Genomic DNA, 23,914 nt, shown 5'->3' on the forward strand with positions numbered 1-23,914 from the left:
CCTTCACCAAAGAAAAATCACAAATCAAGAAAAATCCGAAGAAATACTTGTTTTCATTTAGCTCGAGAAAATGCTATCAAAACGTCCAAGGAAGAAGTCAAGAGAGAATCTTCAAACTTCCAAAGATATGGAAAAACGTCATCGTTTTCATAAAAAATAAAGGAAATGCTGCCAAAACGATCAAAGAAGAAGACGGTTCATCAAAGGTCGAGCGAATGTGTGAGAACTCATCCAACCTAAAGACGTTCATCAGATTTGTATATCTTAACCTTCATCATGGTGTCAAGAAAAATCTTTGCAATTGCAAGCACCCAAGGTTATGCAATCAAAATAAATTACCTGTTTCATTTAGTTCGAGAAAAGAATATCAAAACGATCAAGGAAGAATAAGGAGATTCGTTAAGAGCTACTTCGAACTATATTCGGCTGTCAAAACTATCAAAGAAGGTTTCTCGAAAGTCGAGTGAACGTGTATCCTCTAACCTGAATGAGTTCATAAGATGTGTATATCTTTTCCTTCACCAATGTGTCAAGAAATAGCTTCACAATGACAATAACCCAATGTACAAAAGACATAATCTGTTTAGTTTTAGGAAAGGCTGTCAAAACGATCAAGGAAGAAGCAGAAGAATCGTCAAGAGAGCAAACTTCAAATGGCCAAGGATATGTAAAAACGTCAATTGTTTCATAAAGTATGAAGTAAAGGCTGTCAAAACGATCAAGGAAGGAGGTTCTTCAAGAGGTTAGCGAAGGTGTGAGTGAATGTACCGTGAGTGAACGTTCACTAGACAGACAGACAGGCAGACGGCCTTGTCTTGCAACACACAACACTCTCTTGTCATCAAACCACGGCCCAGCTGGTTTATTACCTCCACAAGAATGCAGTTTAAAATCACATTGTAACCGTTTCCCAAATTTTGCGAAATGCAAGGCCCATTGTGTAAATTGCATTGTCACGACTGAATATCGAGAAATGCAAGGATTTCAAATTGCTTGGTACGAATCGCTGTTGACGGCCATGCTGGAAATGTATATGTGTAGAATTATTTTCAACTGATTGTAATGCAGTTAAAATATGATTGTAGTTTTTCAAATGTTGGGAAATGTAAGGCCATTAAATTTGTATATCGCGTTGTCACAACTTTGTTTAGGCCTATACCGTAATCACTTCCATCGAAACACTTGTATGTACAATCTTTTTTTTGTAGGTTCGAAGTCGTATAAATGGTATTGGTATTAGGCCTACTGTAGTAAGTGGTTATGAAACTTATTAAAAATTGTACAAACCTTTTGTGAGTAACCTGTTATATTGTGTTTTATTTTGGGCCAGTTTTTGTTATCTTTTTCGGGCCTCACTTAACTCTTAAAGTCTTTCATAAATTACTGCGTTATGAATGCGTTTTTCGATTGAATCGCATAAAGTTGACTTGAAATGCACAAAATAAAATATGTGCATTTAGAAAACTGCTTCGAATGGAAAAATCTAATACAAAACTTGGTAAATATATAAACGGACTCACTGTAGTTTGTGTTACAATTTATTAATTTATTTGAAATGTAGTAGAATTTCTAGTGTCAAAACACCTCATATCAGGATATTTAGAGTGCAACCATTTCCTTAAAAAACCCCCCGTTTTTAAGGTAAACTTTGGTTACAAAAAGAACTTCTGTATAAATTCTCTGTCTAGTTGTATCCGTTTGTTTTGACGCGTGTGAAGAATCCCTTTTTACCAAATGTCTTCAAATTTCCCAACTTTAGATTTCGGCCTTCAATTCAATCCTTCGTCTTATCTGATATTACCCAACCAATGTTTCTTGTCCAAAACGATCGTATGTCAAGTCGAAGTCCAAGACAGTCACTGTGATGATAAAAGGTTACACAACAATCACACATTGTTGATTACGGTCAATGTAATTCATCAGCTGATGCTATATTAATGGACCGGAAGTGGTCTTCAGTTTCCTGTGGTCAATGCAAACCGCGAACATCTCTCCACAAGGTCGGGAGTTTTTGTCTTTCATTTCCCGCTCTCGCCGAAAATTTACGCGCGGTTTTGCGTAGTGAAAATCTACTGCGATTCTGTTTATGTTTTATGTTTTTATTTTCTTTCTGCAAGTCAAATTGTGAAGGTATACGATTATAGGCACCTAAAAAATAGCCCCTGTCTGCAATGCTATTTGGGCAGAGAACTTACGATATATCATCGGATGAAATCTTAGTTCGATGTATATCGTACCGGATATCGTTTTCACGCTATATAATATCAAGAACATATTTGTCTAGATTTAAAACACGATTAGGTTAATACAATTTACACCAAACAGTTACTGCAATATTAAAACCAGTACTGCAAAGGGGTTGCAGCCGCAAAAGCCCTACATAATGAATAAAACAAATAACGGTGGGTTTAAGTAACCTTATCTGTCAAGTAATCAGTCGATATTGGTTGTTACAAGTTTGTCTGATAAAAATAGATCTGATTCGTCCAATCAGCCACAGATCCCAGATGTTTATACGGAATGACGCAAAAGATCCACCCACATAACGTCTATTTACCGACGGTTACCAGAGGCTAAACAGATAACAAACTATTGTGCAATCAGCTGATAAACCTCACAATCAGCTGTTAAATCTTGTGACGAACATATGGCAAATCTTGACGTCAGGTGACATTTATTATCACCAACAACAATACAACGGAGTATAGGTTAGCTTCTATGACGTGTGCAATAAGTGTTCGTAATTTACCTTAGATAAGAGTTTGATTCCCTGCTGCCTGGAAGTAGAATCATTGACTCATTGACTTTAGTATGTAGCCCATTTGGATACTGAAGCAGACATCTCATCTATACCAGCTGTCACAATTTGGAGATGGAAAGTCTCTCTAGTTGACAGTTGTAGCAATAGTAAAAGGCTATGAAATATCGTATTTTTTTATATAGCTTTGTTGAATGATCCACTCAAAGAGTGCACAGACTAAAATTCTACGATCTCCCGTATTTTTTGTGACTATGATAGTAGATGTGATGCTATAATTTACAATAACTTAGTTATTGTCCTTGACCTATGAGTTTGGCTTAGTCAATAAGTTGAGACATTCTACAAAAATCAGCAATTTAGATCAGTGCACTCTATCGGTGGCTGGATTAAATTACGTTAATTTGAAGTTTAAAACCGATTACAAATTTGACATAGTAATGGAATATCTATGGTCAAACGCTACACAGAGAAATATACTAGAAAAATCTTTATTGTATTATGTTTTGATAGTTTTTGTTCCACCATCAGGCCTATTGTTTTGATATTTGATGGTACAATTTTACAACTATGATCTAATAGGAGTTCAGTGATTTATCATTTGTATTTACATACAGTAAAGCCCAACACAAACTCATCAATTTAATGAAAATGTAGTAAAATTGAAAAAGAGGACAAAGAGGTGTAAGTATCAAAAGTGATTGCTTATGGTAGCAATATTATCAGTGTTGACATGGAACACATTAGATTGCAAATCAATACTCATGTTTGTAAAATAATTTCCAGTTACTTTTAGAAAACGTAGGTAATTTAATAGTTCGCAATATTTTGATTGTCGTATCGGGAAAAGTTGTTGCAGGCATTTTCGGGAGTATGAAAATTGTATTTTGTACATAAGAATTAAACAAAGAGTTATGTATTTAAAACTTGTCAATTGATATATAAAAGAATACAAAATCCTCCTCTTATGGGTTGATAATTTACTCAAGTTTAGCTTTACCCTTTCATAATTTCCTCAACAAGCAGAACAACGAGACAAACAGAACAAACAGAACAACAAACGCAGAGATATTGAGAACAAGATTGGAATGACTGGAAACGAACGAACGATGGAATGACGACACGGTCAATAAAAGTAATAAGTGAGATAGTAAACGAAAAGGTTGAGTTACATAAGGAACAATGGTGCAATAAATGCACCCAGACTACTTTCTAGCGGCTGGTGCAAGGACTATGCACAGTGCACGTCTGCACGAGCGTGCACAACACGCATGCACAGCCTTGATGTCTGCACGGGATTGATATTGTGCACGTTGCTCACTGTGTGATGATGTGTGTTTTATGTCCGCAATTCGATATGTTCATTGCTTATATAAACGAATGAAGAGAACCTCAAGTAAAATATACCACGGAAGAACTTAATGGTTATAGTTTTTACTTACTCCATTACTACAGTACGTAGATTGTATCTCGTAATAAATATGTAAAAGATCCAAGAATAATACTTAAAAATGTACACGCATCCCTTAACTATTAATAGAAATAGACAGTGTTTACAGTAGTTCATTCCTTCATTGGCTCATTCGAACATTTTATATTTGAATTAACTTAAAATAACTGTTAAGATAAAAAACGGAAACACTAGAAGTACAGATTCATTTCGATCATCATGTATATGCCTTCTTAACATAGAATCTTTCTTAATTTACTTCACTTCTCTATCGTGTTATTCAAGTCACCGATCGGTAATCATGGCTGTGTATAACTAGTAACAGGAATGTTGTTGGCGAGCTTTTCCTGTAAACACTCACCACCAAAGATATTTATGAACATCAGCCATTTCAGTGAAACTCCAATTCCATCTTTGATTATCACGTGTTTTCAGTGGTAAACCTTATCCCACATTTACAATAGCCCCTTTTATTCTCTATTAATTTTTACACTTTTTATCTCAATGTGTGTATTTGCTCTTTTGTAAATTGTTATCACTTTAGATTCGTATTTTTGTATTACATATTACCAGAACTTAAAATATTTCACAAGCCAACTTCTTTTTTCTAATTGTCTTTCGCAATATATTTCTGCTTTTTAGGTACGTCTAATCGTAGATAAATCATGATCGTACAATTGTCTGAAATCTAGATTTGTTTAACTTCATAAAAAAGCATATAAAAAAATACCTGAAAACTAGTAGGTTTATGTTTGTGACAAGCCATTCTCTCCCTATGAATTACAAAATGTTTCCATAACTATAATACTAAATTCTTTGTTCTTTTACTTTTACCTACACAGAGATAAAAACTGAATATCTGAATAATGGAATGAAAAGATAAAATCGTCGGACAGTAAATTCACCAACCACTGAACTACGCAGTTAATGTACACCTCGGATTTACCGTCTCAACACATTAAATTTCACCAAAATAAACGCGATATATGCAACATTGATGTAGAGTATAAAAAATTACTATTTACAACGGACATTTCTAAGAATATGTAGATTTTGTCCACTAATTCAAATTACACAATCTGTTATACCTATTTGAAAGTAGAAACCTATTTGCAGCGAAATGTTATCAGCAAACATATAATTGTTAAATGTATATTTCCAATGTAGGGGTTGACAGACCTGGTGAATTATTGACGATTACAGACAACGTCGCCACAAGCCGTGCTATGACGTCAGTCGTTGGAGAGGGGGGTTTGTGGGGATATTGTGGGGGGTTCGGGGGGGGGTTAAACTCATTCAAGGCCGGCAGCATCCCCAGTATCATCTCGTGAACCCAAACAACTGTTATTTATAGAGAACCCATATAAAGGATTATAGACTTCATACAATGTTTTGTTTCTGTTCTTCCTACTTTCAATATTTTACTTGACATAGTGCTCGCCTATCAAAAGGGGGCCGGATCGATTCTGAGAAAAGTCAGTTTAGCTTTTTGATGTTTCGAAACTAAATCCAGCTGTCTTTAAGAATTGGTAGGCTAATGAAACAGCTGATCAGTCAGTAACAAAGCTACAGAGATATGTCACTCTGTAGTTGACATATCGTTGGATTCAAAATACGCACCTAGGTGGCGTCCCCATCTCAATTGAAAAAATAATTGTTTAACTTTTAAGCAGAACTGGTTCATCTGAAATTACCTTGAAAAATATTGAAGGGCCTTCACAAATCCATTATTAAAGAAGTTAAGTGACGATTTCGTGATATTAGCAACTTTAAGTACTTTTAAAAATGAAATAATCATGAGGTTAGTGTCTTTGGAATATCTATAACCATTAATCTTTTGAAAGATAGTCAAAGCTATGACTAAAATCGTTGTCAGGTGTAGCCTAAAGTGTTTAATCTAATTAGTGACCTTATATGAAGTAGGTATAAGAACTGTTGCAGGTAGGAAGATATGTTGTGAGGGGTGTATTGACTGAACTAAAGGGGCATAGCAGTATTCTGAAACAAAATTGAAGGATATTTTATATAGTTCTTTCACCTTCTCGTCAGTTCTATGTTTTAGAATGGGCTAGGGCTAAGACTGCCACAACTTTAATGAATATTGCAGAATCTTCTGGATCATTCCTAATAGTTTTATAATCGAAGGCTCGTTGCTCTGTTCGTGATGTAGCCATAGAATGTTAATTCTATGGTATAACAGAGATACTATGTTTTATTGTTATTGAACCATTGACTGTCTATACTATAGTATATGTACAGATCATCTCCATTCTACACCCCCCCCCTTCATTTATTTCGCACATAGGTGGCTTCCCCATCTCAATTGATAATGATATGTATTCAATGATTGGACGCCTTAGCCATAGAATGTTAATTCTATGGTATAACAGAGATACTATGTTTTAGTGTTATTGAACCATTGACTGTCTATACTATAGTATATGTACAGATCATCTCCATTCTACACCCCCCCCCCCCTTCATTTATTTCGCACATAGGTGGCTTCCCCATCTCAATTGATAATGATATGTATTCAATGATTGGACGCCTAAATATCGTCATGAATAACCAATAACCATAGGACTAACCAAAATGAGGGATGTTATATCTATGATGTAACATAACGTGGAAGAATTTAGTTCCACTTGTTAAATGCTTCTGTACATATTACAAGCGCTTTAAACATGAAGAATTTTAATAGAATTTTAAGTAAAATATTGTCAACCTGAAATGACGAAAACAGTTTTCAAGATTTTCCAATTGTAAAAATAATATATTTGTTCATTCTAGTTGGCATACGTTGTTATCGAATTCAATCTCTGACGGAAGAAGTTTTACGTGGGATGACTTATAGTTAAACTTCCAAAAAGTAGTGTGTTGCAAGGGGGTGGTTTGGGTGTTCTGGCGGGGGGTGTTGGGAGGACGTGCTTACTCCCACGTCTTCAAATTTGAACCGTGGGCGAACTGAGCCATTGGCCGTGTAATAATATCATCCCTTGTGTTAAAAATGTATCCTCACGTGGTTTGTTACATGTGAGTTAGTTTCTCCCTGCGACAAATATGGATTCTTGTAAAAACGAACTTGTTATTTTAGTAATCATGATCATAACGTTTTGGAGAGAAAATAAATTTAGATATGTCATTTGGGTTTTAACTGATGGCTCTTCAAGTCTGTGAAAATAGCTATTTATAGTTATATTTTTATTGTTACCTGCACCATCAGTATTTTTGTAATGAAATGGTCCAATTTCAAGCGTTACGTCTTACACGTTTTCAAACGTTTACCTTTTGTTAGGATTATTAATAGCCCTATCGGGGACCATGATCCCTCCACTAGATTGAATTAGCAACCTTCAGGTTTGTAGACGAACACCTTAATCTCTCGACCACTCAGAAAATTGAAATGTTTCATAATAAACTCTATAATAAAAATCCATAGTTAACTTACTCTACATTTCACAAAATTCTATTCTAACTCTTGCGATTAAGTGTCCCCCAATCTGTATATTTTTAAAGTATAGGGATAACTATGGTTGCAGTCTATTTAAAATAAAATTAATTTCGCAACCAAGTAAACAAATTGTTAACATTCATTATTTCTAATCTACTCATTTATAAAGGACCCTTTAAATTTGTAAGATCTTATATATACACAATGTATTTTCTGTTCAGAGTTTCAATGTTTTGCACCTGTTTACGTTTTTTGTTTTTTTTTTACTTTTTGTGTAAAACCAAAAATTTTTCCTCCGACATTCGTTATGTCATGTGGTTTATACCACAGGTGTAAATATATTACCGCAGGATAATTTCTTAGTTATTAAGTATACCCATTTTCATAAAAATAAATTTCACATTGGATCGTTAAACATTTAATCAACATGAGTCACCCAATGATTATCATCATGGAATGTATATCTTTTTGACCATTCTATTATTCATCCTTGAAAATGCTTGTACTTGGTCCATATGGACTTTTGACCTAACGAAATTTGAAATTTAGACGAAGGAGTTTGACTGGCACGTTGTTGGTTTAGTAATGACGTCACACAAAACTATCAAGGGTGGGTAGAGATATCTCTGAAGAATAGTTTATAGATTGGATTAGTCTAGAAAATTCTAGAACCAAAGAGGCCAGTAAACATGATCTAGAAGGCTTGATTCCTTTTCAGTTTAGATTTTTCTAGAAACTTATTCCTCCATTCAGAACATTCTGGAACGTTCTACATTGTTCTGCATATTCATTCTCATCGTTATCTTGTCCTCGTATTTTTAGTAGAAATGTATAAGTTATCAAACATACAATTAAGTGTATCATCTTACGCGTAAAACGAGATACCGAAAATTTATAATATTCAAAGTAAAGAATGGATAGGCTTGAACAATTGAAGAAGTGACTGAGACTAAGTAAGTTCAATAGTCACGAGTAGATTACTGTTTTTATCGAAGCTTCTAGAATGATCCAGATGCATCTAGTTCTGATCTTACGAAAATTATCAGGCATATAATCTCCTGCGATATATATTCTTCAACATTCTCTATGGAAGTTCGACCTAGTACTGAAGGGGTTAGCATATTATACTGTAATACTCTGAACTCTACAATTAAAATGCAACAGATATTACAATGCCACTCAACATTATTCATTGGCGTCTTCTTTGGAAGTTCTACTGTAGTACTTAAAGTATACTATTTAATCTCTTGTTCCACATAAATTGTGTTGAATATTTATTCCCTGTCTTACTACTGTTTGGAACTTTCAGCCTTTCAGGTTCATAAGGTTCACTTCGAACCACATTTTAAGATTTACTGTTTAAAAACTTTCCTTTCAAGCAATCAATCGGTAAATTTTGGAGCTGAATTAATAGTTAATGACGATAGCATTTTTACTGTGCTAGTACGCTATCAGTAGTCAGAATTGTCGAGTGATCAACAAACGCGCGAGGCTTCGTCCCCAAGGGACAGGGTTCAAATCCACCAATTACCATAGTTTAGCTACGTGATATAGCCGCAACACTCTAAAACCTGAAGAGGTATGTAACACATAAACCCCAGCCTATGATTTAAATTGAGGCAAAAGACTACTGCGAGTAACAATATTCAAACGCAGTTGTATCTCGTTAACACTCTCTATATATAACTCATCCTACCTGAACATCAAAGAGTACTATTATGTGGATGTTTTTAGACTGTTCGCCTAGTATTTGTAATTTGTCGCCCACGCTACAGTTTTGATCACTCGTCCCTAACCTCGCCTACGTGGGCGGCAGGGCGGCTGGGCGGTGTGAATGGCGGGGGTGGATTCTGCGCACAACCCACGCTCGATACATCGCCTCCTACGCACTTCTAGTGACGTCAGCCAATGCAAGTGTTGTCAACCCCATGGGGTTTGTTTTCCTTCCGCGTCGTACTTTCTGGCAATATTGTATCCGATGTGAAACTATAGATGCTGTGATATATTAGAACGTGTATACATACACTATGTGATAAATGAAAGGAGCTGGAAGTATGCCAGTTCGATCCTGGGTGAAGTCAATTTCGCACTTGGTGTTTTGTTATGGTATATTATAAATGCTTGGTGTTGGATGGTAACAATGTTTTTTTAAAGGTTCCCTAACAAAAATAAACAGTTTTATGTCAAAAAAGCGAATTTGAAAATTTTATTTGATTTCGCCAGAACTGACCCAACAATGAACAACACCAGAAATGAATTTCGCGAATAATATCAGTTGTATGGTATATCTTTATGATTTCAACTGTTCCCAGGGGGAAACACACAAAACAGATCAATTGACAAAAAACTCAGATAAAAACTCATACATAATAACTACGAAAATAGTAGATCGGCGTAGCACTCGTTCAAATATTTAATTGCCTCTTTACTCTATGGAAATTATTATATTAAATAAACACATCCGTATCGTAAATAAAACAACCCTATGACAAATAAATGCCTGAGACATGTATACGAGTATAACAGCAGAGTTTTTCCTGTTTTGATAATTTTTAGAATTTAGAGAAACACGTTATTTTTATTATCCAAACAGTTAGTCAAAATACAAGTAGGCCTACTGTAATCTTCTAGAGCTAGAGTATCAATCCTGAATCCCTTAGCAAAACAGCTGATCACGACAAACAATGTTTACCATCGGATCTAATGGCGAGAAGCTTAATCTTGGCTGAGCGTTATACAGAGCTCTGGCATGTATAATACCAACAGTTCCTGTTGGATTACAATCGACATTTGACATACTGACAGTTACTAATAGGATAATAATTAATTTCGAGCAGCATGTTGTAGGACCTTGTTAGGATCTTTTTAGATTTCGATAACATGACAGTTCTTGTCAAGATTAAACTTGCGAAAGTTTCTTATGAAATTACAATTTATTGTTAGCATAATGCTGACAATATCTGATAGGGTTATACCTTGTTGAGAGCAGAACAAGGAAGATTTCTTGGCCGAGGTATACTGTGCTTTGATCATAATATTGAAATATTTAACAGGGTTATACTCGATTCTGAGCAAAATACTCGTTCTTTTCTGGTTGGATTAGTTTTGTAATTGAATAGAATACTAAAGGATTTTTAATTAGAAATTTAATGCAATTTTATCAAAACATCGAAATAACAGGTATATACTCTTTTTAGCGAATTTCCCATATAGGGAATAAGCTATTACCGTAGTAGGCCTACTCATGGTAAGACCTGGACCCGGGACCGATTTACTTTTTCGTTTTGAGGTCCCTAGAGACCAAAAACACCGTCCGTTGAAATTCATATATATATATATTTATATATGTGTCCGTTAGCGCGATAACTCGAGCAAAAATCATCCGATTTTGATGAAATTTGGTACAAACGTGTAAACCTACGTTTATTCGAACGAGTTTGCGAAACAGCATGATCGGATTAAAATTTAGCAATTTCTTTCCAAACCATTTTGTAGAGCTTAAAAAACAAATAGTTTAGTATATTGAAGCGTTATTATGCGCCTGATGGTTACGGAGAAAATTCCCAAAAGCTAAATTTAAAATTCCCATGTTATTCTTATGGAGAATAAATAAACTGTTGTAGTTTGCTTGTTTATGAACATATTTTGATCAAATTTATAAAATGCATTCATTTCATACTAAACTATTAACATTAAAAAAAACTTTTACTCTCCCTGTTGCAGCAAACCTAAGTACTCGTTAAACTAATGCTATTTAAATAGGGAATAAATGTGATAGTTTTAAGGAGTCATTTTAGTGTAAATCCAATCAGGCAAATGGAAATTCGCTTAGTCTGCAGGTTTGCTGCGGCGGGGGTATTAATATAATACGCTTGCAGTTCATATCTACAGGGTGAATAAAAAGTGAAACCCCCCCCCCCTCTAATATTTTTCAAAGTAAATATACAGAAATATCCTTTTGGTGGTCGTGCAATCTTAGCAGGAAGTTTCATTTTATGATTTTGAAATTTTTGAGTGTCCACCCAAAAGGGGGGATTTGGGGGGCAACTAAAATATTTTAAATGTAAACCACCTTCAAGTGACACCTCATTTTAAAGGGTTTACAAAAACTTAAAGAATGGTGAAAACTAGAGGTCGTTTTTCTTCTCTATCCAAAATGGTAGCCCGTCAAATGTTGTGATGTTGTGTTGTGTTGCGATTAGCTTCAACAATACCGGGGTAGGATTATTGCACACATTCCGTCTCCAATTTATTCACCCTGTATGTATCTACTTCTCACGTTCGAGAATAACCATTTTCTTCACAGGAGTATTGTACTTTGATCAAAATATGAATTCATGTATTTGACATAATTATACTTAATTTTGGCCTACTGTTCTGGCATTGCAGTTATTATTTTCAAAATAGAGCAGACATAAATAAATATTTCTGAACTGAATACTACACTATTGTGCTATAAATATCATGGCAGTATTTGGCTTCGAGACGCTACTAAACTATCTCGACAGGATTACTCTCTTGCTTGAGAAGACTTTCCAAGCAACAGGTATATAAAATCAACAATCAACCCTTTTGACGCGCCGCTACATGCTCGCCGTCACGTTATCTCGTCGCCCACGCTTATCTGTGACGTCATAGACTTTCCTACCGTCCGCAAGGCCGCGCCACCGTTCCTTTCACTAGAGAGCGCTGACTGGCTGTTGCTAAGCAACGCCGTCGAACGTTCCAGTTCTCTTCTCTCAGTCAGTCTGGTGGTCTAGTCGTGGTCTGTAGGCGGAGTGTGGTGTCGTGGTTGTGTGGTGGAAAATTGGAAATTCGCGATGATGTAAAGTGCGAACGAGTTAACCTGCCTCTACACACGTCTCTCTAAAGGTTTGTCACAGTTTTTAACCTAGATTCTACGATCTCTTATGTTTTTTCTCCTCCAATATGTAACACTTGTTGCAGCCGCCCTCATTTTAGTTGAAGCCGTGGGTCTGCAGTAAAAGTTTCACTTTTTAAATTTATTTTTGTGTTTTTACCTATTTGACGTATTATTAAAAAATTATAACGTATTAGTTTTGTGAATATTTTACGTATTGGGACTTGCCTGATAAATCTTGCGTCTTTGAACTCGGTTTCAGATTTTTCACCCCCAGCTTAGTCCGTCGTGATTATTTTAAATCCTCTCCACTGAGGCATGTTGGTACATGTTTCTAAAGTAATCGTTTATTTGTGTGATTTATAACATTGAATTAATCTTTTATCTGATCTTTACATGGCTTGTGATATTGAATATGTCGGTACCGATTTTTTTCGTAAATTATTGCAGATTATAGTATTGCCGTAAATTCATCCATCACCCGCTTAATAATGCTAGTTGCAGGATTAATTATTTTGACAATTTTATATTTGAAACCCCTACCACTTTTCCGCCCTAAAGCGTTATGAATTGCTCATTTAGTTTAATTTATTTATGGACATTACTCAATAACGAAAATGAGCTAGGCAGCATATGGATAGTTTAAGATCGGTAGTCTTAGTCTAAAAATGAAACATTACGCTTATCCTGTAAATGTGAGCCAAGAATAGGCAATTGAAAGTACCATATGCAAGGCATTTTTTTTTTAAGTTTAATATTGAACGGCACTAAAAGCTATATCCAATACAATAGTGTTTTAATATTCATGTTTTACTATTGTATTTATGACTGACTTGTGCATTTCAAGCGTCCATGACAAGATCGATTACATGTAATTTTGCCTAAAGATCAATAAATGTCTTATGTCTTATTATCGAAAAATAGTTTCATTTGCTAGTTTTACCTCATGTATACCTACATGTTATAACCTACATGTTGTGATACAAGTTTATGGCTGCCTTAATGATGATTATTATTATTAAAGCCCTTAATACAGTAAGGTAATTGGATGTGATTATGTTTGATACCACTTTTGTATTATCAGGCAACGCACTATTAATTTTTTATGTGGTCTTTGATTATTTACATTATAGTACTAATATTAAATGGTAATAACATTTTTATGACATAGGGTAATTACACTTTTCAAATTTTTATGAGATGACACCAACTGTAGGCTAGATTCTGGGGTGGGGGGGGGGGTCAGATTACTAATTTAAACAGAGTTTATTTAGTCTACTCTTTAAAAATTCACTGAAGATTCTGAAAATGATTTTTCTTTTGGTTTTTTTATAAACTAAAAAAAAATTATAAATAAATTTAAATTTTTTTATTTATAAGGAATGTCAATTCCTTGGGTTTATAATTGTGTTGGGATGATTTTTTTTTCAAATTTTAAAATGGTAATGGTACCGGTATGTTTTGTTATTATTTTGTTGTTATTTCGTTTTTTAAGTTCGCCTCAAAAAGAAGGATTTTCATTTCATTTTTCATAGTTATGAAATTGACAAAATTGTTAATGTTGACTAAGATATAACCATAAACAAGCAAACTGCAACAGTTTTTACTCTCCATAAGAATAGCATGGGAATTTAAAAAAATTACAATTTTTGAATTACTGTATCTTTGTTAGGTAATACAACAATGCTTCAAAATACAAATATTTTTTAATGCTCTACAAAATGTTTTGGAAAGACATTATGCAATTTTGGGTTTTTAGGGTCAAAAATTAGAAATGTACCTAATTTCACCAAAATCTGATCATTTTTGCTCCAAATCAAATCAAAAACCAAATCAAAATCTGTTTTATTTCCAGAAATTTTTTACAATATATACATATACAAAATACGAACAATAGTCCCGCATAGGCCGTCTAGTTGTTGCGCTAACGGACACATCCATAGACACCCTCCTATGAGCGTGTTTTTGGGCTCTGGAGACCTCAAAACGAAACAGTAAATTGGTCCTGGGTCTAGGTCTTACCATAATAGCGTATTCCCTATATGGGAAATTCTCTACACAATGATCAAATTACACAATTTCCGGTTCTGATTTACTTTAGTTCTACTTTATTTGGATTTCAGTAAACATACAGTAATGTTGATGATTAGAGTAGGCCTACTTTGATGATTTTTTTTAGATACAGTTTGTTAAGATTTTTTAATATACTACGGTAATTGATATATTTGGACTCTCTTCCAAAACCTTTTTGTCATATATGTATACATATATTATGTATTAAGTGTTGCAGACAATTAAGTACAGTACTAATCAGATCCATCTTAGCTGTGACATCAAAAAATACTGTATTATTTTGGTGTATTATTTAAGGAAAACTTGTAGTATTTATTTTTGTTTAGCTTGGATGGTGACTTTTAGGAGTTAAAATTTATTTATCCTGCTCTTAAAATTTTTTTTTTTTTAAATAACTGTGGGTTTGATATCTTGGTTCTTTTTAATTCTTAATCACTACAGTATGGATGAGTATAGGGTTTCTTTTTAAACATTAACTAAACCTAATAGGAATTATTTATCTTTTTATCTTATTAATTTTTAAATGTTGTCTTTTGTTTCAGTGTGGATCTCTTGAAGTTGGGGAGGAGAAAAAGCACCGCATTCCTACGATGGAGGGCCTGATCAGCAGTAAGAACAATAACACTAGCAGCAGCAACAACAAAGATGCAGCTTCTAACCAACAGAGGTTGGCAGTGCTGAGCTTCGAGCAGGTGCGACGACTCAACGATGTCATGGACGAGGTAGTCAGCATCCACGGACGAGGCAACTTCCCCACCATCGAAGTCCGATTACGAGACCTAGTGAACGTTGTCAAGACCAAGCTAGAGAGTGATACAGCGAGTGGTGGTGCCGGTATGAAAGTGCGAGATATCAGACTGAACGGAGGTGCGGCATCTCATGTCCTAGCGACCGAGTCTCAGCCTTATAATGACCTGGATCTCATATTTGGAGTCGAGTTGTCGAGCGGAAGTTATTTTGACCGTGTGAAAGCGGCTGTGTTGGGTTCTCTGTTCGATCTTTTGCCCAAAGGAGTAAGTCGTAAGCGCATCACGACGTGTAGTCTGAAAGAAGCTTATGTGGGAAAGATGGTGAAAGTGAATCACGAAGGTGACAGATGGTCTCTCATATCCCTCGGCAACTCCCGAGGGCACAGGAATGTGGAGTTGAAATTTGTCGATTCGATGAAAAGGCCGTTTGAGTTTTCTGTCGATTCCTTCCAAATCATCCTGGACTCGTTGTTGCTGTTTTACGAGTGCTCCGAGCTGTCCATCAGTGAAAACTTTTACCCCACTGTCGTTGGCGAGTCTGTGTACGGGGACTTCCAAGAGGCGTTGTACCATTTGCACAAAAAGCTCATCGCCACCCGACATCCGGAAGAAATCAGAGGCGGCGGTCTGTTAAAGTATTGTAATTTATTAGTCCGTTCGTACAGACCTGCCCAGCCCGATTACATCAAGACGTTGGAGCGGTACATGTGTTCTCGGTTCTTCATAGACTTTTCCGATGTCCACCAACAACGTGCCAAGCTGGAGAACTACCTGTGGAACCACTTTGTCGGGCCAGAGGAGGAGTCCCTGAAGTACCAGTACTTGATGTTGCTGCACAGTGTCGTGGAGGAGTCCACGGTGTGTCTGATGGGCCACGAGAGACGACAGACCCTCAGTCTCATAGAGGAGCTAGCATGCCAAGTGTTCTGTCAGGAGCAGCAGCGACTGTTGGCCTCTCAGCCCGCGACCATAATCTACGCCGGCGGCTACTACTACGCTCCTATCATTCCGACCTACCCCACACCCTACACCTCGTACATGACCTGTACGTCGTAACGACATTCCCGTTGAGCACTCGTCGGTGTTGTTTCGGCTGTGAAGATTCTGGCAGTGTAACGAGTTTCTCATCTCAATATCACATCCGAGCGAGCCGCAAAGCCTGAGATTTGAGTTACTGAAAGGTAAATTAATAATTTAAACGTGATCTCACCAGAAGTACTCAGTCTGACCGATTGTTAACAATATATGCTGAGAACTTTGCCGTAAAATTATTGTGATGTGACAATCTCTTAACGGTTTTATATTTTTCATTCTAACTTTATATTTATTCTTTTCATTTCTTTCAATTATGATATTGTTTGAGATTTGTGAACCTTCACGCACAAATTTATTTGAAGATGAGCATATCGAGAAAGACTTAACCTACATATTTTGTTTGACATGTTTCAAGTATTGAGGCTAATCTGTATTTTTGATTAATTTTTCAATATGAAAAATGTGTTTGTTGTACAACTGTTCAAAGAGTTTTCAATATGAGTTGCCTATTAAGGAACCGCACAATAAATAAAACTAAAGGCTCTCAATTACAGTATAATTACACTTCTAAAATTTTATATTTTATGCTACCCAGAGATTCCTAGAAATATTTATGTTTTCATATACAGTAAATGGTTTCTGGAACTAGGCTAAATTATATTCATTGTTTCATCATTTAGATTAAGCAAAATGGTCTGATTCATTAAGAATTAAGAGGCTAACTAAAGTTCTGTGTTTTTGAACTGAACAAGTAGACTCTCAGAAGAATACCGGGAGCCAATTAGTAGTTCTGTGTAATTTTATCTATTTTAATAAAGGCTATTTAAGTTATTTTGTTTATTTTCTTGATTGTATACTTGTTATTTTATCACTTTGTGGTGGTGGGCTATAAAAATATGGTTATAATAAAATTTATAGTTTGTATACGACTAAATTATTTTTTTTGTATATAAACTATAAATGATTTTCTGATTACATACATACTGTACTTATGGTGCACTTTGAATTTGTTTTCCATTGCAAAAGTCAATTGAACAATACGACTGAGCGAGCATTAGTTATTTCTGTTTATTTTTGTTTTGGGAATAACTTTTATCTAATTGAAATATAAAAATTTCCTTCTGAGTAGTTTTGCTTTTCTCAAGTTGGCTATGATATTTTTACAACGATTTAAATTGTTTTTGGCTGTGTCAACAAAGTGAATTGTTGCCGTTACAGTATTTAAATAACTTAGACAAGAAATAAAGAAATTTTAAGAAGACTTGCAAACAGTGAAGATCAGAATGTATTTTAAAAAATTGCTTGCAAATTTATTACCATAATGTGTCAATAATCAATGCAATTTCACATTATAGTTATGATAAACCAACTAAATAAGCCTAATATATCGAGAAATCTGGGACAGAATTGTGTGATTACTTGAGAGAGTTTTATTAGGTGAAACCATTGACTAGTCAATGGTGAAACATATTTCTAACTCAAGTACTGTGAGAGTGACACCTTATTGGCAAAAAGATCAGATAAACAATATCGGGACCTCTTCACGGTTTTTTTCAGGACTAACTGAATAAAACTCAGTGAAGGAATCGTTATAGGTCTTACCAAGGAATAATGAGAATAAACGGTTTAAGGCTCAAAAATGAAGCTTGGTATTTCATAATTTATACCTACCTAAAGATTTTTATAGGTGTATTTTAAAAATAGTTAAATCAGCATACACCCCCAATTTTGAAAAATATGTTGGAAAGGCATCAGCCATGATGTCATTTAAATTTCAGACTCTGTAATTTCAATTAGTTTTACATTTATTGAATTTTTTTGCTATCTTAAACAGACTCAAAACATAAAGAATTTCGTCAACATATTACCCTACCAAGAAATGTCGTAAAAAGTGAAAATATATGATTGCTTGAGCCTTGGCTTCTTTATATTCGGAATTCCTTGGGTCTTACTTTTTAAGACTGAAATAGCATAAGTTAGTTTTATTGTAGATGCAATTAAATATGGTCCAGGGAAGACATAGAGAAATACGGCGTGATTAAGTTTGTAGTCTTAAGGTTTTAAAATTGTCATCATTTAAGAACTGTAAGCTGTTTTGGTACTGTAAGATTTTGATTTCTTACATTATTTTTATCCTGCTCAATTTGTTTATTATGTCGAAAGCTGTTGTAGATTTAAGTGCTTTCATAATTTTCCAAACATTTTCTGTACAAGTGCAAATTTTATTTTTGGAGATAAATAGAATGAAAATACTGAAGGCTATGTTGTTAAATTAAAAAGCTAAATCTCTTTTTCTCTAGTAAATTGTTGATCTAGAATAGAATCCTATTAATAAAAATTAAAAAAAGATATATTTTTGAAAAACAATAGAGAATATAGTAGTTACAATTGATTTCTTGAACAATGTGATAGTAATTTTACTGCATCGACTAAACCCGGTTTTACTATAATAGCGAAAACAGAAACTTTAACCTATTAAAGGAAGCTTTATCTATAATTTGTGTCAAAATGGTTTGAGAGTTCAACTCAAAAATGTTATCACATTTTCTTTTAAGTATAATATTAATTAAAACTACCCGTCAATTGTTTTGACTGTCAGAAAAACAGATAAAAAACCTGGCAAGTAGTTTTCCAAACTGTGCTCATTACCATATACCTAAATAAGACAATTTTGCCACTAAATCTTCCAGGCATTACAACTTTATTATTCTTAGCTTTTAGTTTTTTTGCTTCAAATGCTAACCTTTGTAGTGTTCAGTTGACTGTTTATGTATGTAATTTTTATAAATGGTAAAATAAAGTTGTAGTTATACTTGACTTATCACTAAAATATAACATTGTAACTATTAAGATGGAGGTTTTATGCTTATGTCACCGTAGTTACCATCTATTGCCTGGTTCCTATTCAGAATCACGCTTTCAATTTGAAATAATACTCGTGTAAATTGTTATCAATAATGATTGATGGATTCCAACAAATTTCAGTTGCGAGGTTTTGGTTAAACTGGTTTAAGTATGTCTACAGCGGCATCACATCTCTTATACTGTTTTTGACATATGCCATTAGTTATAGGACATTTGTTTAGTTTATTAAGACATATTAATCTCCCGTGTTTTGAGCTAGGCTATATGTTTCCTTGTAAAAGATTCATTATTAAAGTGTTGTTTTATTTAGTTTAGATTTAAAAATACTTCCTTACTGTTTTTGCATTCAAAATAACTATTGCGTTTGCAATGTTTACTCCGTGAATTCTACCACATATGGACAACCACCAGCACAAAGGGACTAGTGATAATGGCATATCTTGAGATGGTATAATTGTTAACGCTTTTTATATATTTATTTCATAAATGTATAAAATTGTGGTACAGAGATATTGTTGTTCTAGGAATACATTTACACGGACAATGTTTGGTAGATGAAATAACATTTTAAAACATTCCCTTGCCAATTTTTTGTGTAAAAGAACCGTGAACAATTATGACAAAAAAGTGCTTACCACTACAGTTGTTTCTAGGACTGTAGCTAATGCTAAATTAAATATTGAAATCCCAGACAAAATGTCCGTGTAAATGTAGGCAGTAGCAACCTTAGCTAGGTACAGTGAACAGTAGCCGTCGTAATCATGCATGTGACATCTAGTCAAAATATATTGTTTATGTCAGTATATATAGCCTAACTATGAGTGTAACTATGATTTTTCTATCTTGCCCTCTAAACGTGCCTGCGAGCACCATTATTTGTGTAGGCTTAGATGTACCCTTGAGGAAAAATAAATTAACGTATAACCATATTTTATGCCATACTGCGCTGTTACAGACGACATTCTAGCCACAACTTCAATTTGTTTACTGATTCCGATGTGGATTTTAAGTATTTCTGTTTTGGTAAATTTTACGATACTCTAGTCTGTTTTCTGATTGGAAAAATGTAAAACTTGCAGGGTGTGTAATATTTATTTGAGCACAAAGAGAATAGGCAGTCAATGGCTTGACGCTCATCCATCGGTTTCAACAACTTGAAATGTTTAAAGTCCTGAATAAAATTTAATAAAACCCAATCACAGTGTATTCTTTACATTCCTGTTTATGTTTAACTTTGTTTTATAACTGAACCAAGGATTTGTGGTATTGTGTTATGAATTCATAGATTTTTTCTGCTATTAAGTCACTCTGGCTTGTATTAAATCAGTACCTTATATATTGTGGAATGTTTTCTTTGAAATTATTGTGCTCTGTCAATAACATTTGTAGGACCCATTATTTAATTTTGATGTGGAGAAGCAGTACTTATAAATCAAAAATCTAAATTTATAGTATGATTCTCTTTTCAGTAGGGTCTTTGTTTTAGCTGTCAGATATTTTAAAACACTCTAGCTTTGTTTCAATACTTCATACTTATCTCAATACTTTTATAATAAGTAACCAACTTGGTCAAAATAAAGGTATTTTGGAATACAAAGGGCTACCATTTTTAATAGCAAACATAACTTAACCAAACTCTAAGACCCAAAAAAGCAACTTAACAACCAAACATAACTTAGGTACATTGTTATAGTAAAGTTTGCATTAACTGAAATTTGAGAAAATCTAAAAAAATATATAGCAAAAAAGTGAAACAACAAAATTTAGGTTTTTGTCATCCGGAGTAATATTACAGTTTATCTTCAATTTCAACTTCAAGTGTTTAGTAATTTTTAATGGTCTAACAAAAAAAGTAATGGATAATCAAGATAGCAAGATGAAAAATGTGTAAAGAATTAGAGACTGTGAATTAAATGTTTTTGGAAACTGCAGGGAAGTAGCTATTTCTACATAAACAGAAAATGTCTTCAAATGCTAAATGAATTTACTATTTTGGTGAAAATACTCAGCTGTTACGAAATCCATTTCACATTTGGAGTCAAAATCAAAGCTTTTACCAGACCATTAAATTGATGTAGGTTTTAAAAAGACAAATACAGCTCACTCAAATCTTTTGTCAGTCATTTATACTTTTTTACTTCACTAGTGTACCTGTTGCTCGAATTCGAGCAATTGCTAAGTATTACAGGCGTTTTTTTTTTAACTTATAACAGTCATAATTTATGATGACTTTAAAGGATTTGACTCGAAGACCATGGAAATACTCAAGATGTACATAACAGATCGATATAATCAACATTTCTTGTAAATATCTTATATTTTTCAAAAAATAATCTTGATTTTAGTGTTTTCTACAAATGGCCTTACTCATAGCCACATTAGGTTGTCCATAATAACGATTATAAATTAAAAAAAAATCATATTTCTTCTCCTTGGTGGTATTCTATGACTTACATGTTTTCCATAGTTTGCTAATCGGCTCTTTCAATGATTACTAAAAAATGCAGCACAGTGTTAATTCAGTATTTCTTTTTAGTATATCAAATTATCCAGGCTCTCTCGCTTTTTACTTTCTCCCCCTATACCATAGTATATGGAGAAAGTATTGTTTTCGTCAAAATTTTCGAGTTTGAGTTTTGAGTGGATATATTCGTTTTGGGTCCCCCTGGACCCAAAAAAGTGGTTTTCGAAGTGATGTCTGTGTGTGTGTGTGTGTGTGTGTCTGTGTGTCTGTGTGTCTGTGTGTCTGGATGTGTACAGAGCTAGAGACTACACCTGTGGTCCGATTTCGATTAAATTTGGTATGTAGGTTCTAATCCATGGTATCTCCAGGCGTTTTTTTCATTTTTTTGAAATTTTGATTTTTAATGGGGATTTTTCCATAAAAACCCATAAAAAACTGGAAAAATCGGATTTTCTCAAAAATGGCCCGAATGATTTTGATAAAAATTTAGTATGTTGTAGCCCTTTAAATTCTGAATAAAATGGTACAAATCCCATTTCTGTAAAAATTACGGTTCAAAAGTTATGGTAAATTATGTTATTTTCCCATAAAAATCCCATAAAATAACGAAAAATAGGATTTTAGACAAAAAAATCCGTTTTTATTTAACATAGTATGTTATGATCCTTACAATTTTAATAGTTTTTCCCATTTCTTAGAAATTTTTAATTTTAATGGGGATTTTCCCATAAAACCCCATAAAATGACGGAAAAAAAGATTTTCCCAAAAATGGCCTGAACGATTTCGATAAAAATTTAGTATGTTATATTCCTTTATATTCTGAACAAAATGGTACAAATCCCATCTCTGTGAAAATTACGGTTCAAAAGTTATTGTAAATTATGTTATTTCCCCATAAAAACCCCATAAAATAACGGAAAATCATATTTTCCCAATATTGGCTCGAACGATTTTGATAAAAATTTAGTATGTTATAGTCCTTTAAATTCTGAAGAAAATCTTACAAATCCCATTTCCGTATATTTACTCTCACCGCTTACACATGATAAAGGTTGTTGACAAACTTATGGGAGAAAGTATGTGTCAGAATGCTGATACTGTTTATTTCCATTGTTATATTTACGCTAACCCAATTTCAAATACTGTAGTACATATTTCATTTTAACCAAGTCAGTAAATGTTTGTAGCAAACTGTTAAATTAGCAAACTTATTGACTGTTTACAATTAACAAATGTTCTTCTTCTCACTTTTAATTTCTGACAACAGCTGGAGTTTCATAACAATGTTTGTTTCCTATGTTAATCTTATGGAGAAATACGAACCTTTAACGAAGTGACTATTCGCACGTCAAAATGCTCCACAGTCCGTTCCCGTTCGAGCTCCAGTATTCAGTTACAGTTACAGTATTACAAAATAATGCAAAGGGAACGTTCAGGTTCAGTTACTCATTTTCAATGACTTACTACTTTCTACTTATTTGAAGATCAAGATGGAGGTCCCTTTAACATTTTGTGATTTTGAAGCGTTAGAAGAATTTATTTCAAGAAAGGAAAATGACGAATACATACAGTTATGGATTGAACGTTCAAGAACAATCGATGGAGCCAGAAGAGGTTTTAAAAACCACATAAAGATGATAATTTGATTATGAATTGACATTAAATAATTAGTTAAATAATTAGTTCCAATAGAAATAAGAACTGTTTTTATCAACTCACATGCATAACAATTTATGTAAAATAAAATTCATTCAATTTCATTTTACTTAATTAGTGCGTTCAATTGTACCCCACTTCTTATTCAAAAGTACCCCTCCAGTGGGGTACTTTTGAACGATTTGCATACCTTTGTGAAAACAGATATTGCAGAATAACATGTTAACTTGGAGGGTTTATAAATAACTAAATTAAAGCTAAAATTATGTTACGACTAAAAACACATAAATTCACCTAATAAAAATTAAAGTTAAAAAAGTTTCAAATGTGCCCCACTCTCCCCTAATGTCTATCCTACTTCTGGGCTATCTAGGCCAACATAGGCCTACCAAAATTGCACTACCTTTTATAGGCCCAGCCTGTGATTGGTCAAGTAGGCTAACATCAGGCCTAGGCTTAAGTTTTTTAAGATTCTTATATTGAATCTTCTAATGTGTATTTCTGATTGCTTATAACCTCTTTGGCTCTGTTAAACTCGTTTACCTTTCTCT

At 34.0% G+C, this 23,914-nt stretch overlaps 1 protein-coding gene across 2 annotated transcripts in view; it reads left to right on the forward strand.

Moving 5' to 3' along the window:
• The window catches only part of LOC128990737 (terminal nucleotidyltransferase 5C), a 106,487-nt gene extending 86,049 nt beyond the window's left edge, over nt 1–20,438 (forward strand). Inside the window, exons 1-2 of one of the 2 annotated variants that reach the window (XM_054413283.1) lie at nt 12,382–12,531; nt 15,136–20,438. In XM_054413283.1, the coding sequence (XP_054269258.1) occupies nt 15,184–16,398 (1,215 nt within the window). In that variant the 5' untranslated portion in view covers nt 12,382–12,531; nt 15,136–15,183 and the 3' untranslated portion in view covers nt 16,399–20,438. Of the gene's footprint in view, nt 1–12,381; nt 12,532–15,135 lie in introns of those variants that run through there. The other variant, XM_054413281.1, reaches the window with a different exon arrangement.
• Nucleotides 20,439–23,914: the final 3,476 nt, after the last annotated feature.

This window comes from Macrosteles quadrilineatus, unplaced genomic scaffold (genome assembly GCF_028750875.1).
Source record: "Macrosteles quadrilineatus isolate MER2022 unplaced genomic scaffold, UCM_ALF_1.0 Scaffold_3__2_contigs__length_128488019, whole genome shotgun sequence".
In the NCBI taxonomy this organism is placed as follows: Eukaryota; Metazoa; Arthropoda; class Insecta; order Hemiptera; family Cicadellidae; genus Macrosteles; species Macrosteles quadrilineatus.